Source organism: Cibotium barometz, chromosome 3, assembly GCF_041138505.1.
Source record: "Cibotium barometz isolate CiBa-2024 chromosome 3, ASM4113850v1, whole genome shotgun sequence".
NCBI classification, from domain to species: Eukaryota; Viridiplantae; Streptophyta; class Polypodiopsida; order Cyatheales; family Cibotiaceae; genus Cibotium; species Cibotium barometz.
Window position 1 is genome coordinate 33,636,932 of NC_141048.1, and position 22,253 is coordinate 33,659,184.

Sequence of the window (22,253 nt, forward strand, 5' to 3'; positions counted from 1 at the left end):
ATATGTAGAAAAGTTCTGGAATACTTTATTACAGGTGCAGGTTGTGGATAGAGTCAGTGAGAAAGACCACAAAGGGAAGTTCATATCGGGCCTTAGATCTACCATTAGGGCCGATGTGAATATGTTTCGACCTCATTCACTATCTTCTGCAATATCTTTGGCAACTAATTCAGAACGTAAAAATGGTTTTCCTAAAGAGATTAAAGCACATGAGGGTACTTCTTCTAAACCATTTACTAAATCTTTTTATGCTTCAAAGAAGATGTATAAACCAGGTTATGACAAAGGCAAGGACGAGGCTAAAGGCAACATGAGTACCAATAAGAAAGTAAATGGTGGCAAACCGAAGACATCTCCTATCAAATGTTTCAAGTGCCACAAAGAAGGTCACATAGCACCGAATTGTCCGGAGCGTACCAAGAATCCAGCAGAGCAGCAGCAGCTCGAGTCAACATGATTGAAGAAGACGACAACGAAGAAGAATCATTCAAGCAAGAGGGTAATTCCGATCCAGATTACTCATAACAAGAAGGTAAACCTCATGTTCATTCTTTGCTTAAAATAAAAGGAACGATAAATGGACATGAAGTTCTTATTTTGCATGATGATGGTAGTACACATGATTTCATTTCTGAAAAGATACTTAAAGCATTAAATCTTCATTCTTTACCTACGCACTATAAAGTCAAAGCAGCATTTAATGGAACAAAGTACAATTACATGCAAGAGGTGAAAAGTTTGGATTTATGCATCAAACCTTTAACAGAAAAGAGGGATTTCTTAGTTGCACCTTTACAAGGGGTAGATATAATTTTGGGTATGCCTTGGAGACACAAATACAATCCTATTATAGACTATGACACTCATAGCATTTCTCTAAGGAAGGACAATGAAAATATTATCCTCCTCAACCAGTGTCAAGTCAAAGGAGAAATGAGTCCTTTGTTGAGTCACACTCAAGCAAAGAGAGCTCTAAGAAAAAGAGACAAGACTTATATGGTATGGGTTAACTAGCTTGATGCTGAGTTGGACACATCCAAAAGACCAAAGTTTGATTCTTTTATCTCTAAATTTAGTGACTGTTTCATGGAAGATCTGCCTCCAGGATTACCTAAGTCTAGGCCTGAGGATCATAGTATTGACTTATTGCCTGGAAATTCCCCACCTTGTAAAGCTCCCTATAGAGTCAACAATTTAGAACAAAGAGAAATCTAAAGCCAAATAGAAGACTTGCTAGAGAGAGGCCTTATTCGACCTAGTAGTTCACCTTTTGGAGCTCTAGTACTTCTTGTTAAGAAGAAGAACAGAACTTACCGAATGTGTGTAGACTATCGTGCATTGAATAAGATTACTGCGTCAAGAACAGATATCCTATTCCGAGGGTAGATGATCTTCTTGACAAGCTTAGAGGATCAAAGGTCTTTAGCAAGATTAACCTAAAGTCTGGGTATCATCAAGTTCGTATGACTCAATCTGACATTTTCAAGACAGCTTTTAGAACCCAAACTGGTCATTATGAGTTTTTGGTTATGCCATTTGGTTTTACCAATGCTCCAGCTACTTTCAGCCATATGATGAATCGCATATTCCTTAAGTTTCAAAGTTTTGTTATAGTGTTCTTTGATGATATTCTTGTTTTCAGCAAGGATCGACAAGAGCATGAACAACACTTGGAACAAGTGTTCAATCTTTTGAGAGAAAATGAATTGTATGTCAATCCTGAAAAGAGTTCTTTCTTTCAAGAGGAGATTGAATACTTAGGTCATATAGTGTCGGCTGAAGGGATTCGTGTAGATCCTAAGAAAATTGAGTGTATTGCTTCTTGGCCTACACCTAGAAACATACATGATCTTAGATCTTTTCTTGGCTTATGTAGTTATTATAGGAAGTTCGTCAAGAATTTTGCTTATATTGCTCATCCTTTGACTGAACTCCTTAAGAAAGCTACAAATTTCAATTGGACTGAAAAGCAAGATAAATCTTTTGCAACACTCAAGAATGCTTTAACACAAGCACCAGTTCTAACACTACCTGATTTTCAAAGACCATTCTTTATAGTAGTGAGACTGATGCTAGTGGCAAAGGATTTGGAGCTGTTCTTATGCAAGACAACCATCCTATTGCTTATCAAAGTAGAAAGCTTAAGCCTGCAGAGCAAAATTATAGCACTTATGACAAGGAATTAGCAGCAGTAGTGCATGCTTTGAAAATCTGGAAGCATTACCTAATGGGCTCTAAATTTCTTATCAAGACAGACCAACAAAGCATTAGGCATTTGCTTACGCAACCTCTTATTTCAGATAGGTATATCAAATGGGCAACTTTCATTCAAAGTTTCCAACCTATGATTCAATATCAACCTGGAAAAGGAAATGTTGTTGCCGAAGCTTTGAGCCGAAGACCAAATATCAACAACATTTCCATAATTGAAAGTGAACCATTTATACTTATGAAAGAAACTTACGAAGTTGATCGAGATTTTTCTCAAATATGGATCAAATTGTGTGAAAACAATTGGACACCTCAAGGAAGTTATTCTCATAATGATGGCTATCTTTTCTTTGAGAAAAGATTGTGTGTTACTCAACCTTACAAACAGCTTGTCTTGGAAGAGATGCACCAACCACCATTTGTGGGACATAGAGGAGTTTCCGCAACACTTCAAGTAGTTTCTCGAGAATTCTATTGGCCTCATTTGAAGAATGATGTAGCTAAATTTGTAGCTGAATGTAACATTTGCCAAACAATTAAAAGCTACAAAGGCAAAGCTTTAGGATTGCTTATGCCTCTACTTATTCCTGATAGACCATGGGAACAAGTGTCTATGGACTTCATTACTGGCTTCCCTACTACTTCCAGTCACCATGACATGATTTGGGCAATAGTGGATAGATTTAGTAAGCAAGCCTATTTCATTCCATGTAAAAAGACACTAACTTCTCAGCAAGCCGCGAACGTATTTGTTAAGCAAATTTTTGTTTATCATGGTCTACCCAAAGTGATAGTTTCTGATAGAGATTCTAAATTTTGTAGTCACTTTTGGGTTGCTCTTTTCTCAAACTTAGGCACTAAGTTAGATTTTTCCACGGCTTTCCATCCGGAATCGAATGGACAAACCGAAGTTACAAATAGCACTATCTTAGATATGCTTAGAGCCTATGTTTCCCAGCAACCTAGTGCATGGGATAAGTACATACACCTACCCCAATTTGCTTATAATAATACTCCTCATACTACTACTGGCCGAGCACCATTTGAGATTATCTATGGAATTGCCTATTCCGGCTACTAGACTCTCTCATAAGATTGAAGCTGCCGACCAATATGTTAGAGACTTTGATCGCATTCTATCTGAAGTGCATAATTGTATTGCAAGAGCTCAAGAGAAGTATACATCTCAAGAAAATAGGAAGCGCAAAGATTTTTCATTTCAAGAAGGTGATTATGTACTTTTGAGAATTGAAAAACGTCGATTAAAGAGTGTGGAAAAATTCCCTGCAGTGAAGCTAGCGCCTAGATATTATGGGCCATTTAAAATCCTCAAAAAGATTAATGATGTGGCCTATAGACTAGAGCTTCCATCTAATTAGAATATCCACAATTCTTTTCATATCCATCTCTTGAAACCTTTCCGAGGAACACTTCCTACTCACCCAACATATGAGGAACCACCTCTTATTGAAGGAGAGGAAGAAGTCTTAGTTCCTGATGCTATCATTGACCAAGAGATAACAACAACAAGGACAGGTAATCAATACTTCAAGTATCTTTTGACTTTCAAGAATCATCCTCAAGAAGATGCTAAATGGATACCTAAGAAATTTATCCGAGTCTACCCTGAAATTCTTCATTCTTTTCAAACCCAGCAAATCCGTAATTGAGGACAATTGCAAACTCAAGCAAGAGGGATTTCATGAGAATATATTTTAAGTCCTTTAGAAAAATATTATTTATCCCCTCTTGAGTAATTTGGGGATGCCTAGATTACTCTTACGTCATGCCGACTAAGTTAATATCGTGGGTGACACCACTATAAATATTAATACGTGCGGTATATGATGTATGTTTGAGGCCACCTATGATTATTTCAGTTAGGTTTGTATAGCAGGGTGATTCCTGGGGTACTTACGGCACCTGGTAGTCATGAGTTGGTGATGATTTGTGCCTGTTTAATATTTGTAGGATTAATTTAATAATTAATTGGGCTTATATTTTCAGGTGATGAAGACTATGGAAATTGAAGAGTTTACTTTGAAAGAAATGTCTTGGTTCATCACATTTCATTTTTGGCAAGCATAGTAGCTTGTAATCTTATCAAATGATTTTTCCATTTTGCACTTTAGGAAAGATACATTTATTTATGTGGAATTTATTAAAGCCTATGGCTTTACCCTAGTCCCAATTTGACACTCTATTTTTGTTAAAGAAGAGTGTCGTGCTCTCTAAAAAGCACATCTTGTATATTTTGGGAGCTATGGCCTAATTTTGGTGAAAAGAAAGCTAATAAAGAAATACTCTTGTGTGGGGAGAGGCCACGCATAAGAGGGGGGAAGATTGCACCCAATATGGTCTATGAGCTAAGTATTTTTAATTTTATTTAAGTGTTTAAATTTCAATTGATTTGATTTAGTTGAAGCTTACAAGCAATGGTTTTTATGATTGAATTAATTCTCTACTTTTCCACAATCAATTCCTAGAATAAGATTCCGGTTGCAAGAATCCCAAATTCAGAGACCAATCCCTTCATACCAGTCTAATCAGAGTCCGTCTCGCCCAAGCCAAGGTAACCCTAGAAGAACTCTAGCTCATCCATCTGCCTCTGTCCAAAATAACCTCAGAACTCCTTTCCAGAACTGGGGCAACCTAAGAGAAAGAATTCCGCATCAGACTGCAGCAGCCAGAGCAGTCGCAATTTCAGATATAGTAGAAGAGGAAAAAGGACAGATCTATGCTACAATTGAAAACCAAGGGCCTAACCGACAATTCTCAGTCATCCATACTCCAGCAGTGTATCAGGGTAAACCAAGTAATCAAAGATATACTTCGGTCATGCTGTGGGGCAGGGAACCCAAGACGTGGCTAAGCTATCTGCACCTAGTCGAGTTAGCCTACAATGCTTCTTATCACAGAAGTATTGGGATGATCCCTTTTAAAGTTCTATATAGACAAGATTGCTTAACTCCATTAGCTAGGTCCGACCCATTGATTTGGGTCGAGATGTCCAGACAAATGCTTGACGACATGGAGCAGTAGATGCAGGCAATTCATAAAGATATAAAAGCTGCCCAGGATCGACAGAAGCAGTATGCAGATAAGAAGAGGACAGTCAAAGAATTCAAAGAAGCAGATATGGTCTTTATTCGAGTACGGCCCAAAAAGAAGTTCTTTATCTCTTGGGAAGTATAAGAAGTTATCCCCCAGATATTATGGGCCATATCTGATTTCAAAGAAAGTAGGTGACTTAGCCTACGAGCTTCTTCTACCTCCTCATCTCAAAGTTCATAATGTATTTCATGTAAGCCTTAATATGTGCCAAACCCAAATCATGGAAAGACGGTAAAACTTCAGTGGTAAGATACATCGTCGGCTTCTAGGTTACGCTAGTTCTTTCTTTTATATAAGTCGTAACTCTTACTTGTCGCTCGCAGTAATCTTACTTCCATCGATCTCCTTTCTTTCGAATCTCTTTTATGGCTTGGCAGCAGGACTTGGTTTTATCCATGATGATTTCTCACCTTCAAGACGCAACCGAGTCTGTGAAGAAGGATTTTATAGAACTGTATGAGCGCTTACTTTTCCCTCACTTGGGAACTTTTGTAGCTCTCAGACCAAATGGCGGACCTATCGAGACATAACTAGGGTAACACCATGGGGTCAACATCACTTTCGTAACAATGTCCGCTTGGCTATGGTTATTGAAGCTTTGGGTTTGGGTCCCCGATACTATTGAAGCTTTGGGTTTGGGTCCCCAATACTATTGCGTGATGAGATCAAGGCATGGTGGGTTTTTTGAACAGGTCTTCTTACTTGCGTGTTTTCTTCCTCACCAGAGATATGCCTTTATCCCATTTTTGGCTTGCCTCTTAGAGGTCCTTTTATTAGGTCACCTCATACCAATGAGGTAGGTGCTGCAATAACCGGCCGAATTATTCCCATAGATGAGTTACCTTATACGTGTGCTGCTTGTGAGTACTGCTTTTGTGACCATATGATGGACAGACTTATGGAATTGTAAAAAGTTCTTCTATCTTTGCTGTATATGTTCCAAGAGTGTATAAAGTTGAAATCTTGCCCTTGTCTTGAGTCTTGCTTTCTTTGAGACTTTTCTTGGTCGTTACTCTTAATTAAATTTTCTCTTAGTCTCATATTCTTGCATCTTGCGGGATTAGCCCCAATTTGCGAGATGAGGGCATCTCGCGTTTTTCAAGTGGGAGAGAATGTAAGATTCCTCTCCCCAGCCTCTCAAGATGTCCAACATCTTCTCCTGTAATTCCCTCTTCTGCAGAAATATAAAAGATCTTGTTTCTATCAGTTTTGGCATAGAGAGAGAAAATATTCTAGAGAGAGAATATCCAAATTTTGAATATTTTTAGATAGAAAAAATTCTCATATTATTAAAATAAGTTCCCCTGAAATAGAAGTTCAAAAAGATTTTCAAAAGGTGCATTAGAAATTAAATATAATCGATTCAAGAGGCATTATCCTAGGGGTGATAAAGATTTTTTCGAAATTTCAAATTAAGGTTCGTATGGGCCAATAAGATCAATCCAAATGTAAGGAAGAGATAAATGAAGAAATAAAAGAAAAATCCCCCAACCAAACCGAATCAAAAAGGAGCCAAACTAGGTCTAAATCTAGTCCAAATTCAACCAAACTGAAATCTAGAAAATTCTAGAAACCAATTGGTCTTGGTTAGATCCTCCCTCTCCTATAAATAGAACATGAGTCCTTTGAAAAAAATAAGAGAATTTTACTATACTCGAATTATTCTAAAATAATGCTAAAAAAATACTAGAATTTTACTGTACTAGAATTATGCTGAAATAATGCTAATTTTTACTATTCTCTAAAATTCTCTCCAAATTAAAGAAATTGGAGCTTCCCTCTTTCTTCAATCCCCATTGGTGGCTTCATCAACATACTAAACCAATTGATTGGTTGGGGGTCTCTACCGTGAACAAAGAATCAAGCAATTTGTAAGGTAAATGGTGAATTTTGATCTTTTCTATAATTTCTCAAAGTTTCTCTCTTCTCAACCCCTCTCAAGCTTGAGAAGCTTAATTAGAATGGTTTTTGAATGCTATTAAAGTTAATTGATGAATGGTAGTAAAGAAGTACATAAATTGATGAATGCCATTGAAGTTAATTGATGAATGATGATAGTAAAGAATTACATAAATTTTTATTTATGCTTAATTCTAATGATTTTTATGTAATTTCTCTCTCTCACTCAAGAAATGGTCATACCCATGACCTATTCTCAATCCAAATGAAGCTTTTCATAAAGCTTTTTCTTAATCCAAGATTAATCTATGCTTGAGGTCAAATTAATGGCTTTTTTCTATGCTTTTAGTTTATATATTTCATGAATATTAATGATTCAATCCATTATGGATTAATGATCCAATTAGGGATCATTCTCTTAATGATAAGATTTATCCTTTAAAATAATTGAGATTTATCAGCAGTCATAGCAACGGAGCTATGGCAAAATTTTTGTAAAAATTATACATAAAATAATTTCATTCAAAGTATGAAAAGAGGACTTCCTACCATATTCTGGGAATTATCATCCTAGATTAACTAAAAGAATTTTATTGTAATCATGGAGAAATTAATTTTTATGTTATGCATAATTGATAAATTAAGAAAAAGAGGATTTCTAGTAATTAAATTTTATGTTAAAAAGAGTAATCCCCATCGTATGAGTATTCTTAAAGGGTTAATTTTCATTCTAGGTATAGAAAAATGTATTCTAGAAATACTTTATTATAAAAGTGAGATTTTTATCTCATAAATAATTTTATGCATAAATTAGATGCATTAAAGAAATTCTTTTATATTAAAAGAATGATTTTCATCATAAATGAATTGTATGCATAAAGGATATAATTTTTATATTAAAAGTATGATTTTCATCATAAATGGATTTTATGCATAAATAAGATGCATAAAAGAAATAATTCTATTCTAAAAGTGTAATTCCTACTAAATTGGATTTATGCATGGATAGATACATAAAGAATTTAAATTAATCTAAAAAGTGTTATTTTTATTAATTCTTATTTTATGCATAGAAAGGTGCATAAAGAATTTTATTTTTAATTCAAAAGAGTGATTTTTATCATAAATAATTTTATGCATAAATTAGATGCATAAGAGAAATTCTTTTATTCTAAAAGTGTAGCTTCTACTAAATTAGAATTATACATAAAAGATTGATTTTTAATTCAAAAGTGTCATTCTCATTTAAAATGAATTTATGCATAGGAAGATACATAAAAGATTGATTTTTAATTCAAAAGTGTCATTTAAAATGAAATTATGCATAGGAAGATGCATAAAAGATTGATTTTTATTTTGAAAGTGTTATTCTCCTTAAAATGGAATTTATGCATAAATAGATGCATAAAAAAATCTTTATGCATAAATAGATGCATAAAGAAATCTTATATCAAATAAAAGAATTCTCTTGTATTCTATAAATAGATATTAGGATGTGATAAGATGCGTATGAGATGTGATAGGATGAGTTAAGAGTTATATGAGATGTGATAAGAATGAGTATGGGATGAGTTAGGATGTGGATGTATGCATGTAGATGTGGATGTATGGATGTGAATGTGGATGTGGATGTATAGATGTAGATACGGATGTGGATGTATATATGTAGATGTGGATGTATGAATGACGATATGAAAATGGATGTATGCATGTACATGTGGATGTATGGATGTGAATGTGGATGTGGATGTGGATGTATAGATGTAGAGACGGATGTGGATGTATGTATGTGGATGTGGATGTATGAATGAGAATGTGGATATATGAATGAGAATGTGAAAATGGATGTATGCATGTAGATGTGGATGTATGGATGTGAATGTGGATGTGGATGTAAAGATGTAGATACGGATGTGGATGTATGTATGTGGATGTGGATGTATGAATGAGGATGTAAAAATGGATGGATGCATATAGATGTGGATGTATGGATATGAATGTGGATGTGGATGTGGATGTATAGATGTAGATACGGATATGGATGTATGAATGTGGATGTGGATGTGGATGTATGAATGAGGATGTGAAAATGGATGTATGCATCTAGATGTGGATGTATGGATGTGAATGTGGATGTGGATGTGGACGTATAGATGTGGATACGGATGTGGATGTATGTATGTGGATGTGGATGTATGAATGAGGATGTGAAAATGGATATATGCATGTAGATGTGGATGTATGGATGTGAATGTGCATGTGGATGTGGATGTATGTATGTGGATATGGATGTGTATGTATGAATGCGGATATGGAATTGGATATATGATGTGGATGTACGAACATGGATGTGTATGTAGAATAATGAATGTGAATGTGTATGTGAAATAATGTGTCGTCGATATGAATGAATGGATGAGAATGAGTACACATATGAATGGATGAGAATGAGTACACATATGAATGGAATGTGGAATAAGTAATGTGGACTGAGGAGGGATAATGTGGAAAGACAAGAGTTCGATATAGAAACTGTATTTTGTGACCTGTTTGTAAATGATTGTTTTATGTCAAGAATGATATGGAAGCATTTTGATCGTCTTGTGGATTAAGGTCATGGAGACCTAACTGATAAAGTTGCGAGTGCTGTGAGACGGAGAGTCAATGGAGGACGTCTCACATAGCAAGGTCGATTGACAAGCCTCGATTCGATTTAAATGGTGAGCTTCTGGTACGGTGGATGAGGGACCAAGGAAGCGGCCTATGAGTGAAGCACTAGGTCACCTGCGAAGGATCCTAGAGAGTGCTGACCATATGGTGCTCGGGCTCTGGGTCACCGAAGATACCCACACGTGCATCGTGGAAGATATTGGAACAAGGAGTAAGAGTTGTTTTCTGAAATCGGGCATGGATCTGGTTGATTGACCTTGCTGGTCCTCAACGGATGAGTCCATGGCTCTCTTATATGGATCTGTTGATTGATCTTGCTGATCTTCAACAAGGATTCCATCTTGATTTTTATATGTGAAAATATTGCTGGGTACTATGAGCTAGGAACTATTGAAAAGGCCCCTAAGTGAACAGGTGGTGAGCGTTCTGGTTGCCAATGATGCCATAAGTACACCGATTGAATGAATGATTGAAAATATGGATTCAACCAAAGATTTAGAGGATTGTCATCAGTGACATAATGGTTTCATTTAAAGGATTGTTTTAAAGTTAGCTGATGCTGAGAAAAAGGCAATTTCATATTGGTGGGTGTGTAAGTGGTGTGACTAATTTTATGTTTGCATGAACTTCCGGCTAGGGGCCTGGGAACTCTTTTCCCTGGTACCCGGGATAAAATCTAACCAAAAATCTAAATTGGATCCCATCACTACAGTGGTTGGGCGGTTGGCTAACCCATGGGACTGGATGGGGTTAGGCTGGACTGATGGATCCGTAAATCGAGACTCAATTTCTGTTATTACGATAGATAAAGTAAATCTCAAATAGTAATTGTTCTATGGATAATCAACGGCTGTGCCTCTTTGATGGAAAAAAAAGCATTGATCCCAATGATCCAAGTGCAAGTTTCTTCTTTGATCGGACCGAGTATCTTTATAGGTGCAGTCGGATTAGCTTCATCAGTAATGGTCTTGACTACGTTAAAGTAAAAAGTTATCCTGGTGGAATCGCTCGTGCTTTCCGGGTTCGGTTTTGGAAAAACCGACGGATTAGTCTCTTGTCCGGATATCCGTGGGACGAGGCCCCGAGTGTGGGACCCTGACGACCCGCGCAAGAAGTGCTACTTCTGCTGCTAGCATCCCGAATCCATCGCGTGGTAGGGACTGGGATCTCACAAAAGGAGTAAGCAGCATCGTTGAGTGATCACAAGCGTTTAAAATTAAACCATGTGAACCTTAAAAAAGTAGTAATATGAACCTTAAAAAGGTGGGAATAGGTGCTGTATAATTTTTGGATAGAGGGGGCTTTTAGCATGTTGCCACGTTGAGTGCCATGCGTGGGCAATTCTCTAGCTTACAGTCATCACACTTGTCACGGCCTCAATGTTTCACGTGTCGCGTGGCGCTCTCGTGAATGGCTGGTTTTCTCATAAAACTCCCCTCTCAACATGCTTCAAGTGTACCATTTGCAATACTCAATAGTCTACGATAGTAACAAAAGCTTCCCTAAAAACCCCTCGCATCAATGACTAGCATTTCTGCATTTCAAGGCGCTGCAGTGGCAGCAGCTGCTCGTCAGCTGAGCAATAGTAACTACAACGTTGCCATCAAAAACGTCCGAGTTAGCTCTGTGTTGCAGCATGGCGTGCCTCTTATTATCAAGCGGAGCTATGCGAGCCGACGGCCTGTGGGCAGCGTTAGGGTTCGGGCAGCAGACGATGGGGTGAGTTGGTCTTCTAATATTCGTTTTGAGCTACTGATTAATGTAGTGAAGAATGTTACGAAATGAATTCTGGTTTTGTTTTGGGTTTTGGCAGGGGATCGCGGAGCATGTGCAGGGGGCGGCAGAGAGGGTGGGATCGCAGGTGAAGCACGCAGCGCAGCAGGTTCAAGACTTTGTTACCGGAACCTCTAAAGATGCAAAGGAAACTGTCCAGAACGTGGGGGAGGGTGTCCGGGATAAGGCCGGACAAGCGAAGGATAAGGCGCAGAGCTACGGGGAGGATCTTGAGAGGGCGGCTCAGAAGCAGGGATCCAAGCTGGAGAACGTCAAGGTGGGTGTCAATATTGCCGCGCTGTTCTGCAGACACACGATCTTACACTTACCATCTTTGTTTTTGAACAGAACGAAGCTGCCTCCGGCGCGGAGAACTTGAAGGGAAAAACCGAGGACGCCCTCTCCTCTGCCAATGGCAAGGCCGAGGCGGCGGGAAGCGAGGCCCAGAAGCGTGCCGACCACGCTTCGTCATCGGCCCGCTCTGGCTGTGACGACGCGGCTGACAAGGCCAAGTCCGCGGCTCACGACGCCTCGTCGTCTGCCCGCTCTGGCCTCGACGACGCCACTGGTAAGGCTTCGTCCGCCTTCTACGACGCCTCATCATCTGCCGGAAGTGGTCTCGAAGATGTGGCGTCGTCGGCCAAGAGAGGCGTCGACACCGCCAGCAGCAAGGCCCGGCAAGCAGCCGACGACGCTCAGTCTCGCATATCTCACTAAAAATTGACTGATATATCATCTCCATGAGCTTCTAATTTTGTATATGGAACTTTAGGCTATGTGGGCCATGTGCATACAATGGAAAGGTGTGCTTATTATTATGGTGATATCAGTGCCGTAAACTTGCCTTTTCTATTAATAAGCGTTTTACATAGAGAGAACTTCAATATACATGGTTTAACTAACTTCAATATTAAACCGTACTTTCTTTAAACTAGTACAACAGAAAGAGGAGTAGCCACCCTTAATAGTGTGGCTTTTATAAAGGGAACTAAAAAAATTTCATGGTGTAAGCATCGTTGTGAACGCCATTATAAGCGTTGTTATTTTTATTGTCACTATAAGCGCCATTGAGCGACGTTAAAACCCAAAAAAAAGACAAATTGGGATATCCCCAATATATCCTGTTATGTGTATGAAACTTATTATGTGTATAACATACATATCTATTAGAGGACTTTAAAAACATATCTATTATGCATATAGTCTACGCATGCATACAGCTTAATGCATAAGTTGCATAAACTTACGAATTGAGCTTTAATGCCTAAGCTTAAAACTTACATAAAGTTTAAAATACATCGAGTTTTAATGCATAAGCTTAGGAATGTATAAATCTGTATGCATAAGCTTAGAAATGCATTAATCTGTATGCATAAATCTGTATTCATAAGCCTAAAAGTTTTATGTATACATTAGCTCTATGCTTTATGCATAAGCTTAGGCATGCATAAAGCTTTTACATGAAGAAGCTTAGGCATAAGCTTTATGCACTAAGCTAGGGCATAGAACCTCATGCATAGAGCCTTAATCCTGTATGTATAAGGCGCATACAATATAGAGCCTCATGCAAAGATCCTTAATGCATAAGCATCATGTATAATCCTCATGCATAAATCCTTAATGCATAAGGCTCATGCATGCATAAGGCCTTAATGCATGCATAGAGCCTTAATGCATAAGGCTCATGTGCATAAGGCTCATGCATTCACAAGACGGTCAAAATGCTTCCCTAGCATTCTTGACATAAAACAGTCATTTTAAAATCTGTCATAAATACAGTTTCTATAACGAACTCTCGTCTTTCCACATTATTCCACATCAATCCTCATTTATTTCATATGTATTCCCATTCTCATCACATCATTTTTCATCTCATCACATCTTTCCTCATTTATCCGCATCAGATCTCATCCATTCGCATCTACCCATATCCACATCTCATCACATCATATTTAATCACATCACATATCATCCATTCACATCTATCCCAATTTACATCACATCCATTTCACATCACATCTCATTCACTCACATCCCGATTCACATGACATCACATCTCATTCATTCACATCCCGATTCACATCACATATTCATATTGTTTCTCTCTTAAAAGTGAAAATTGGTTAGTTTAGAATGCTTTAAACCAATTGGGGACAATTCCTAAGTATAGATTAAGGTTAGAAAATTTGAAAAATGGTCAGCCCCCATACAAAGGAGGTTATGGCAAAATTTTCTAAAAATTAATGAAATAAATTTTATCTTTTATTAATCAAAAAGAGTAATCCCCATCGTTTGTGTATTCTGAAAGTGTCATTTTCATTCATGCATAGAAAGATATATATTGATTATTTTTATTATAAAAGAGTGATTTTTAATAGAATTAAATTCTATGCATAGAAAGATGCATATTGATTATTATTTTATTATAAAAGAGTTATTTTGAATAGAATTAAGTTCTATGCATATTGATTTTTTTATTATAAAAGAGTAATTTTTAATAGAATTAAGTTCTATGCATAGAAAGATGCATATTGATTATTTTTTAAATTATAAAAGAGTGATTTTTAATATAATTAAATTCCATGCATAGAAAGATGCATACTGATTATTTTTTTATTATAAAATAGTGATTTTTAATAGAATTAAATTCTATGCATAGAAAGATGCATATTGATTATTTTTATTATAAAAGAGTGATTTTTAATAGAATTAAGTTCTATGCATAGAAAGATGTATATTGATTTTTTTTAATTATAAAAGAGTGATATTTAATAGAATTAAATTCTATGCATAGAAAGATGCATATTGATTATTTTTTTATTATAAAAGAATGATTTTCAATAGAAGAAAGATATGTATTGATTATTTTTTTAATAAAAGAGTGATTTTTAATAGAATTAAATTCTATGCATAGAAAGATACATATTGATTATTTTTTATTATAAAAGAGTGATTTTTAATAGAATTAAATTCTATGCATAGAAAGATGCATATTGATTATTTTTTTATTATAAAAGAGTGGTTTTTAATAGAATTAAATTATATGCATAGAAAGATACATATTGATTATTATTTTTATTTTAAAAGAGTGATTTTCAATACAATTAAATTCTATGCATAGAAAGATACATATTGATTATTATTTTTATTTTAAAAGAGTGATTTTCAATACAATTAAATTCTATGTATAGAAGCCTCAATCGTATTCGCATAAAGAAGCGAAATTGCGAAGGAGACATACCATGGTACACACGATTCATTACAAAAAGAGGTGTTGTAATTCTATCTCTCTAGGGATAAAGCGGCTAAGAAGCCTAAAAACGCGGCATGAAGTTTTGAAGTTCTTGGGTGAATGATCAAAGAGTTGCACATGCTGAACAAGCCCTAGCCTTATTAGAATCATGGCCAAGGAAATATTCTACCTGAGCCTCTAATGCTGACTAGTACTGACATTAATACATCGTCCTCCAAAGAGCCACATATACCGACGTCGCTCAAGAGGATCAGGAAAGTAAAGACTCTCAAAATGACGTGCCAGTCTCACTCTGCTTACTCGGGTCGTAGCAGAGTTGATGAGGTGGTCGAATGCAAAGGCTATCATATCCTGATTCTGGGAGAGTTCAGGAATGACAGATAGATTTGGGATATCCATCTATAAATGTCCAAATCAATTTATGAGTTTTCAATTTTTGAAGTTCCTTCAATATAATATTAATAAGCGAAAACATTATAAAATTTTTAGGCAATTTCTACTGCTATTACGTAAATTTACAACAGTGCTTTGATACCAGCTGTGAGATCCCATTGCCCCCTCCACGCACCGGATTACTAATTGCTGGGCGGAAGCAACTTCCTCTTGAGCAGGGCAGGGTTTCTTACTCGGGGCCTCGCCCTCGAATGTCCGAGCACGAGACCAAGCTGGTCATTCCAAAAATCGAAACCGAGAAAATTTCCCATGCCCGGAAAGCGGGGACGATTCCACCATTTTGAATTTCTTAACGAATTTTTCTAACGAGGTCAAGACTGAACTAACCTTCATCTACTCATTTGAGAAGTCTTCAGGTTTTTAATTAACTAGAGTTTTAAGCGTAATCCTATTAATCAATTTTATTATTAAAACTATACTGATTCTAGCCTAACCCCATCCGACCCATGGGTTAGACCCATGGGTTAGCCACCACCCAACCACTGGAATAGTAGAACCAGACAAGTACTCACCCACCCATAATTGAAAGCCTTTCTTAACTTTTGCTTTAGAATACAGATACTTACACACTCCTCTTTATACTTTAATTTATAAAACAATCCATTGACAAACAATTACTGGGTACAGATGTCACAACTCAAAATTTCTATTCAATCCTTGTTTCTCACAAAATAGTATCACTCTGGACTCTCCGTTGAGACCAGCACGTCAGCAACATACAACGAGATCCATTGACAAACAGTTACTGGGTACAGATGTCACAACTCAAAATTTCTATTCAATCCTTGTTTCTCACAAAATAGTATCACTCTGGACTCTCCGTTGAGACCAGCACGTCAGCAACATACAACGAGATCCGATAACAGATTACAATAAGTTTCAGCTCGTCATACATATATATCTTCCACCATGACATACGCCGGCACTGCGAGCCCGTGCATCTTCTGGTCAAAACCCTCCAAGATCCTCCTTAGGTGTCCTGGCACTTCACTCAGGGACCGCTTCGTCGGCCCTCGTCCATCGTACCAAAGATCTGATAATAGATTACAATAAGTTTCTCGTCATCATACATATATATCTTCCACCACGACATACGCATGGGTGTCCTCGGCACCGCGAGCCCGTGCATCTCTCCTGGTCAGAATCCTCCAGGATCCTCCTTAGGTGTCCTGGCACTTCACTCAGGGACTGCTTCGTCGGCCCTCGTCCATCGTACCGGAAGTGCACCATTTTAACAATACCGAGGCTGGTCAAGACCTGGGCAGGCTTTGCTGCATGAGCTGTCCTTTGAACACTCCCCGCTAGCTGTTGACTGAACTTCCCTTAGAAAAACACATATACCAAATGCTCCCTCCAGCATTCTAGCATAAGACAGTCCTTTAAGAAAACAGGGTTTCTATGCAAGTTTTCACTTCTGATTTTCTTTTGAATACAATGAGTATATCTTGATTCTGTATCCAAAAACTTCGAGATCATAGGTCTGGATTCTTAAGCAGAATTCCTTGAATTCTGAATTCTTGATCCTCAAATCAAAATCAAAGGTCTCAACTTAGTTTCAGATTTGGTGGGTGATTTGAGTGTAGATTATTGAACTGGTCACATCGTCATTTCTTGAAACTGACGAAGGAGTTACGTCTTGGTCATAGTCTGATTTAGGGTTAGAGTCTGGAAAGGTTCTCGCTAAACTATCTTTCTCGAAGGTAATATTTCAATTACTACTTTACTGAATTCAAAACTAAACACGAATTCCTATGAGGAATAAATTAGTCATTTATCTAAATTCTGACTTTGATAGTTTTTCTAAATTTTCTCATTGCCATCCTAGAGAATATGAAACGGTATAATTTTTCTTCACTGAGTCTTTACTTATTCATTTTCCAATGTTCATGGGATTTAAACATAGGATTAAAGTGAACTCTTATTTTGATTAAAAAAATTCTCTTATGCATCATTTTATGCATAAAAATCAATATTGGTAAGAGCAACACTTTTGTAATATAAAAAATTCTTTTATGCATCATTTTATGCATAAAAATCAATATTGGTGAAAGTAACACTTTTACAATAAATTTTTTTTTCTTTTATGCATAAAAATCCATTTTAATGAAAGTAACACTTTTATAATAAAAATATTCGTTTATGCATCTATCTATACATAAAAATCTATTTTGATGAAATTAGCACTTTTATAATAAAAAATATTCTTTTATGCATCTATTTATGCATAAAATCCATTTTGATGAAATTAACACTTTTGTAATAAAAAATAATCAATATGCATAACCTCGACCGATCTTAAAGCTTACCTCAAAAAGAGGTTTTGTCCTCCGGGCTTCCTTGAAACTAAAATGAATGAATTCTTGGAATTAAAGCAGGATAGCTGGACAATTGAAGAGTACCATCAAGCTTTTTCCCTTCTCCTCAAATATTCCCCTCAGTTGGATGAAGAGCAACTGATGTGGCGAGGTTCATTGGAGGAATGAACGAGCCATTGGACACCTTAGTAAAGAATGCCAAACCTATCTCAATGGCCGAAGCAGTAAGAATGGCAAAGGACTTTGCCAAAGCCTTTGTTGCTAAGGTCCTGCCAAAGCCTACACCCTCTAACTTTAAAAGATTCCAAACCCCGAGAAGTACTTCAAACTTTCATCCCCCAAAGAGGCAACAAGGTCCAATTCAAAATCAGGGTGCTTCAGAAGTGAAGGGAGACCCTTACCCCAGAACACTTTCTCAGGAGCCCCACCTATTTCAAGGATTCAGAGAGATGAGCTCAGAAGTGAGAACTGGTGTTTTGGATGCCAGGGTTTTGGTCACTAGTTGAAAGACTGCCCGACTCCTGCCACGTCAAGGGGACAAGGAAGTCAAGGACCGAGAGTGCAAAGACCAACTCCTTCCTATCACCCAAATCAAGGTCCATCTCACACCCAAATCAAGGAAATCCCAAAAGAACTCTAGCTCAGCCGTCTGTCTCTGTCCAGAGTAGCCTCAGAACTCCTTTCCAAAACTGGGGCAACCAAAGAGAAAGAGTCCCGCCTCAAACTACAGCAGCCAAAGCAATCACAATTGCAGAAGTAGTGGAAGAGGAAAGAGGACAGATTTATGCTGCAATTGAAAACCAAGGGCCAAACCGTCAATTCTCCATCATTCATACTCCAGCTGAGTATCAGGGCAAGCCTTTTAAGCTTTTGATTGATTCAGGCAATTCTCATTCTTTCATTTCCCCTGGATGTTTGCATAAGCTAGTGTTAGATCAGAATTCAGGGAAACCTATGCAAGTTGAATTGGCAAGTGGGAAGATTCTTTTCACTCACCTTGAGACACGTCGTGTTGAGTTCATTTTAGATGGGAATTTAACTGACTATCAGTTTAGAGTTATACCTTTGGGAGTTTTCGACGGGATCCTTGGAATGGATTGGCTCCACAAAAATCAAGCTGACATTCACTGTCATAATGGAACCATCTCCTTCCGTGACCTTCACGGAACCAAAGTTCAAGGAACCAGAATTTCAGGATCCCCTAGTCTGCAGTTAGTAAAAGCTCTAAGTTACTAAAAGAACTTAGAAAGAAGTAACGCATTTATCTTGTCAAAATGAGTCCGATAGATTAGAAAGAAGTAACGCATTTATCTTGTCAAAATGAGTCCGATAGACTCAAAGTTAAAAGCTAAAGAACCTGAATGGTCAAGTGAATATGATGATTTATTCCCAGCAGAATTAACAGAGATGCCCCCAATTTGGGAAGTAGATAATGTCATAGAATTGACCCCCGGAGCTCAGCCAGTAGCCTTGCGCACGTACAAAATGCCAGTTCTTGAAGCCATCAAACTCAAGGAATAGCTTAGACAACTGTTAGAACAAGGGTTTGTAAGACCCAGTGTTTCACCTTGGGGTGCACTAGTTCTCTTTCAAAAAAAGAAAGATGGAACGCTAAGACTTTGTGTGGACTACAGAGGTCTCAATCAGCTCTGACAGTTAAGAATAAGTATCCTATCCCCAGAATTGATGAGCTTCTAGACAGGCTAAGTGGATCCCAGATCTTCACAAAGATAGATCTCAAATCAGGGTATTATCAGATCAGGATTAATGAGGAAGATATCCCGAAGATAGCCATCAATACTCGGTATGGGCATTATGCATTCACTGTCATGCCGTTTGGATTGACAAATGCCCCAGCTACATTCAATCGCTTAATGCAGGACATTCTCAGAGAATACTTGATTATTTCACTCTTGTTTTCTTTGATGATATTCTGATTTACTCAAAGAATGCAGCTGACCATAAAGCTCATGTCAGAAAAGTTCTTGAGATTCTAAGGAAGCACCAACTCTTTGCAAAAAAGGGCAAATGCACTTTCTCTGCTGACCATGTTGAATACTTGGGCTTTTTGGTATCCAAAGATGGAATTTCTTTAGACTCCGCGAAAGTCCAAGCAGTCATACCTAAACCAAAGACAGTGAAAGAAGTCAAAAGGATTCTTGGGATTGATTGGTTGGTATAGAATTTTTATACCAAAGTATGCTCTCATAGCTTCCCCCCTGACTAATCTTCTCAAGAAGAATATCCCGTTTCAATGGTCTGTCGAGTGCTAGAGTGCTTTTAATAAGCTGAAGACCACCTTGGTAACCAATCCCATTCTGAAGCTGCCAGATTTATCTCTACCCTTTGAGGTAGTAATAACTTATGCCAGTGGTTTTGCCCTGGGAGGTGCACTCATGCAGGAAGGTCATGCAGTGGCCTCCTATGAGTCCCAAAAACTCAGAACGCATGCGAGGAATTATACTGTTCATGACCTGGAACTACTTTCAGTAGTATATACCCTGAAGTTGTGGAGACATTACCTACTAGGTCAAAGATTCACTTTGAACAGATTATCAGAGCTTAAAGTGGATCTTCACTAAGAAGGATCTCAACATGCACTAGAGAAGGTGGATGCAGACCCTACAGGAATTTGATTTTGAAATCAAGTATCGCCCAGGCAAAGAAAATGTGGTAGTAGCAGATGCCCTCAACAGAAAAGCCTCCTTGTTTGTAATTACTGTAGTGTCAAATCCTTTGATTATTGAAGCAAGAGAGAAGATCATGCAGGATAGATTCTTTGGCTCTATTGTTATGCAGGAAAGCAAAACTCCACAGAGGTTGAACCGAGTTCAAGGGTACAGCTTAGATGATGGAATTATGTATTATAATCGCAGGCTATGCATTCCCAATGATGAGGGAACTAAGGGTCTAATTATGAATGAGGCCCATGTATGACAGCCTTATTGCAAAACATCTAGGTTTCATCAAAACCTACATGTCTGTGAAGAAAAGCTTCTTTTGGCCTCGTCTAAAAAAGGATGTGCTTAATCATACGTCAATGTCTGACCTATCAGAAAGTCAAGGTTGAGAGAGTAAAAATGCCTGGGAAATTACATCCATTAGACATCCCCCAGATGAAGTGGGAATGCATCAGTATGGATTTTATTACTGGATTACCTTTAGTGCAATCAGGTTACAACTCCATCTTTGTGGTAGTTGATAGACTAACCAAAGTTGCCTACACTGCAGTGGATGTGGCCAGAGTGTTCCTCAAGGAAATCTGTCAATTGCATGGCCTACCCAGAAGAACAGTAAGTGATCAAGATCCCAAATTCACATCAAGATTCTAGACTGCATTTTTTAAAGCACTAGGAACTTTCTTGGATCTCAGCACCCTAAGACCGATGGTCAAACAGAAAGGGTAAACCAAGTAATCAAAGATATACTTCGGTCATGCTGTGGGGCAGGGAACCCAAGCAGTGGCTAACCTATCTACACCTAGTCGAGTTCGCCTACAATGCTTCTTATCACAGAAGTAATGGGATGAGCCCTTTCAAAGCTTTGTATATGGACAAGGTTGCTTAACTCCATTAACTTGGTCTGACCCATTGATTAGGGTCGAGATGTCCAGACAGATGCTTGATGACATGGAGCAGCAAATGCAGTCAATTCGCAACAAAGATATAAAAGCTGCCCAGGATAGACAGAAGCAGTATGCAGATAAGAAGAGGACAGACAGAGAATTCGAAGAAGCAGATATGGTCTTCATTCGAGTACACCCCAAAAGAAGTTCTCTTTCTCTTGGGAAGTACAAGAAGTTATCCCCCAGATATTGTGGGCCATATCTAATTACAAAGAAAGTAGGTAACTTAGCCTACGAGCTTCTTCTGCCTCCTCATCTCAAAGTACATAATGTATTTCATGTCAACCTTCTTAAAAAGTATGTACCAAGCCCGAATCATGTGCTTGATGATGAAATCTTAACTTCTTCAACAACCCAAGGGCAGATGGAACTCCAACCTGAAGAAATCCTTAACGTTCAAGAAAAGATTCTCATGAACAGAATTCTCAGAGAATTATTGGTCAAATGGAAGTTCAATCCTTTTGAAGATGCCACCTAGGAGAAAGAAGCCGAACTGTTGCTGCGGGATTACCCCTAGTTTGCGAGATGAGGACATCTCGCATTTTTCAAGTGTGGGAGAGAATGTAAGATTCCTCCCCAGTCTCTCAAGATGTCCAGCATCTTCTCCTGTAATCAAATCCCTCTTCGGAAGTATAAAAGATCTTGTTTCTACCTGGCCTAGAGAGAGAAAATGTTCTAGAAAGAGATTATTCAGATTTTGAATATTTTTGGATGGAAAAATATCTCTTCTTATTAAAATAAGAATATCTCTTCTTTTTGGATGGAAAAATATCTCTTCTTATTAAAATAAGTTTCCCCGAAACAAAAGTTCAAAATAATTTTCAGAAGGTGCATTAGAAATCAAGTATAATCTGTTCAAGAGGCCTTATCCTAGGGGTCCAGATTTTTAAAAAAATTAAATTAAGGTTTTGAGGGGCCAATTAGATTCATCCAAATGTGT

At 37.6% G+C, this 22,253-nt stretch overlaps 1 protein-coding gene across 1 annotated transcript; it reads left to right on the forward strand.

Moving 5' to 3' along the window:
- Positions 1-11,370: 11,370 nt before the first annotated feature.
- Positions 11,371-12,491, forward strand: LOC147639979 (uncharacterized). The gene is made up of 3 exons (XM_086822744.1): positions 11,371-11,613; positions 11,708-11,944; positions 12,016-12,491. The coding sequence occupies exons 1-3, from the start codon at positions 11,416-11,418 to the stop codon at positions 12,382-12,384; spliced, it is 804 nt and encodes a 267-aa protein (XP_086678870.1). The 5' UTR covers positions 11,371-11,415; the 3' UTR covers positions 12,385-12,491.
- The last annotated feature ends 9,762 nt before the right edge of the window (positions 12,492-22,253 follow it).

Bases quoted from the DNA above. Each gene is read 5' to 3' on its own strand.
- LOC147639979 (XM_086822744.1), top strand. From the start codon at position 11,416: ATGACTAGCATTTCTGCATTTCAAGGCGCTGCAGTGGCAGCAGCTGCT. The intron at 11,614-11,707 runs GTGAGTTGGTCT...GGGTTTTGGCAG, and splicing joins TTCGGGCAGCAGACGATGGG to GGGATCGCGGAGCATGTGCA. The intron at 11,945-12,015 runs GTGGGTGTCAAT...GTTTTTGAACAG, and splicing joins CCAAGCTGGAGAACGTCAAG to AACGAAGCTGCCTCCGGCGC.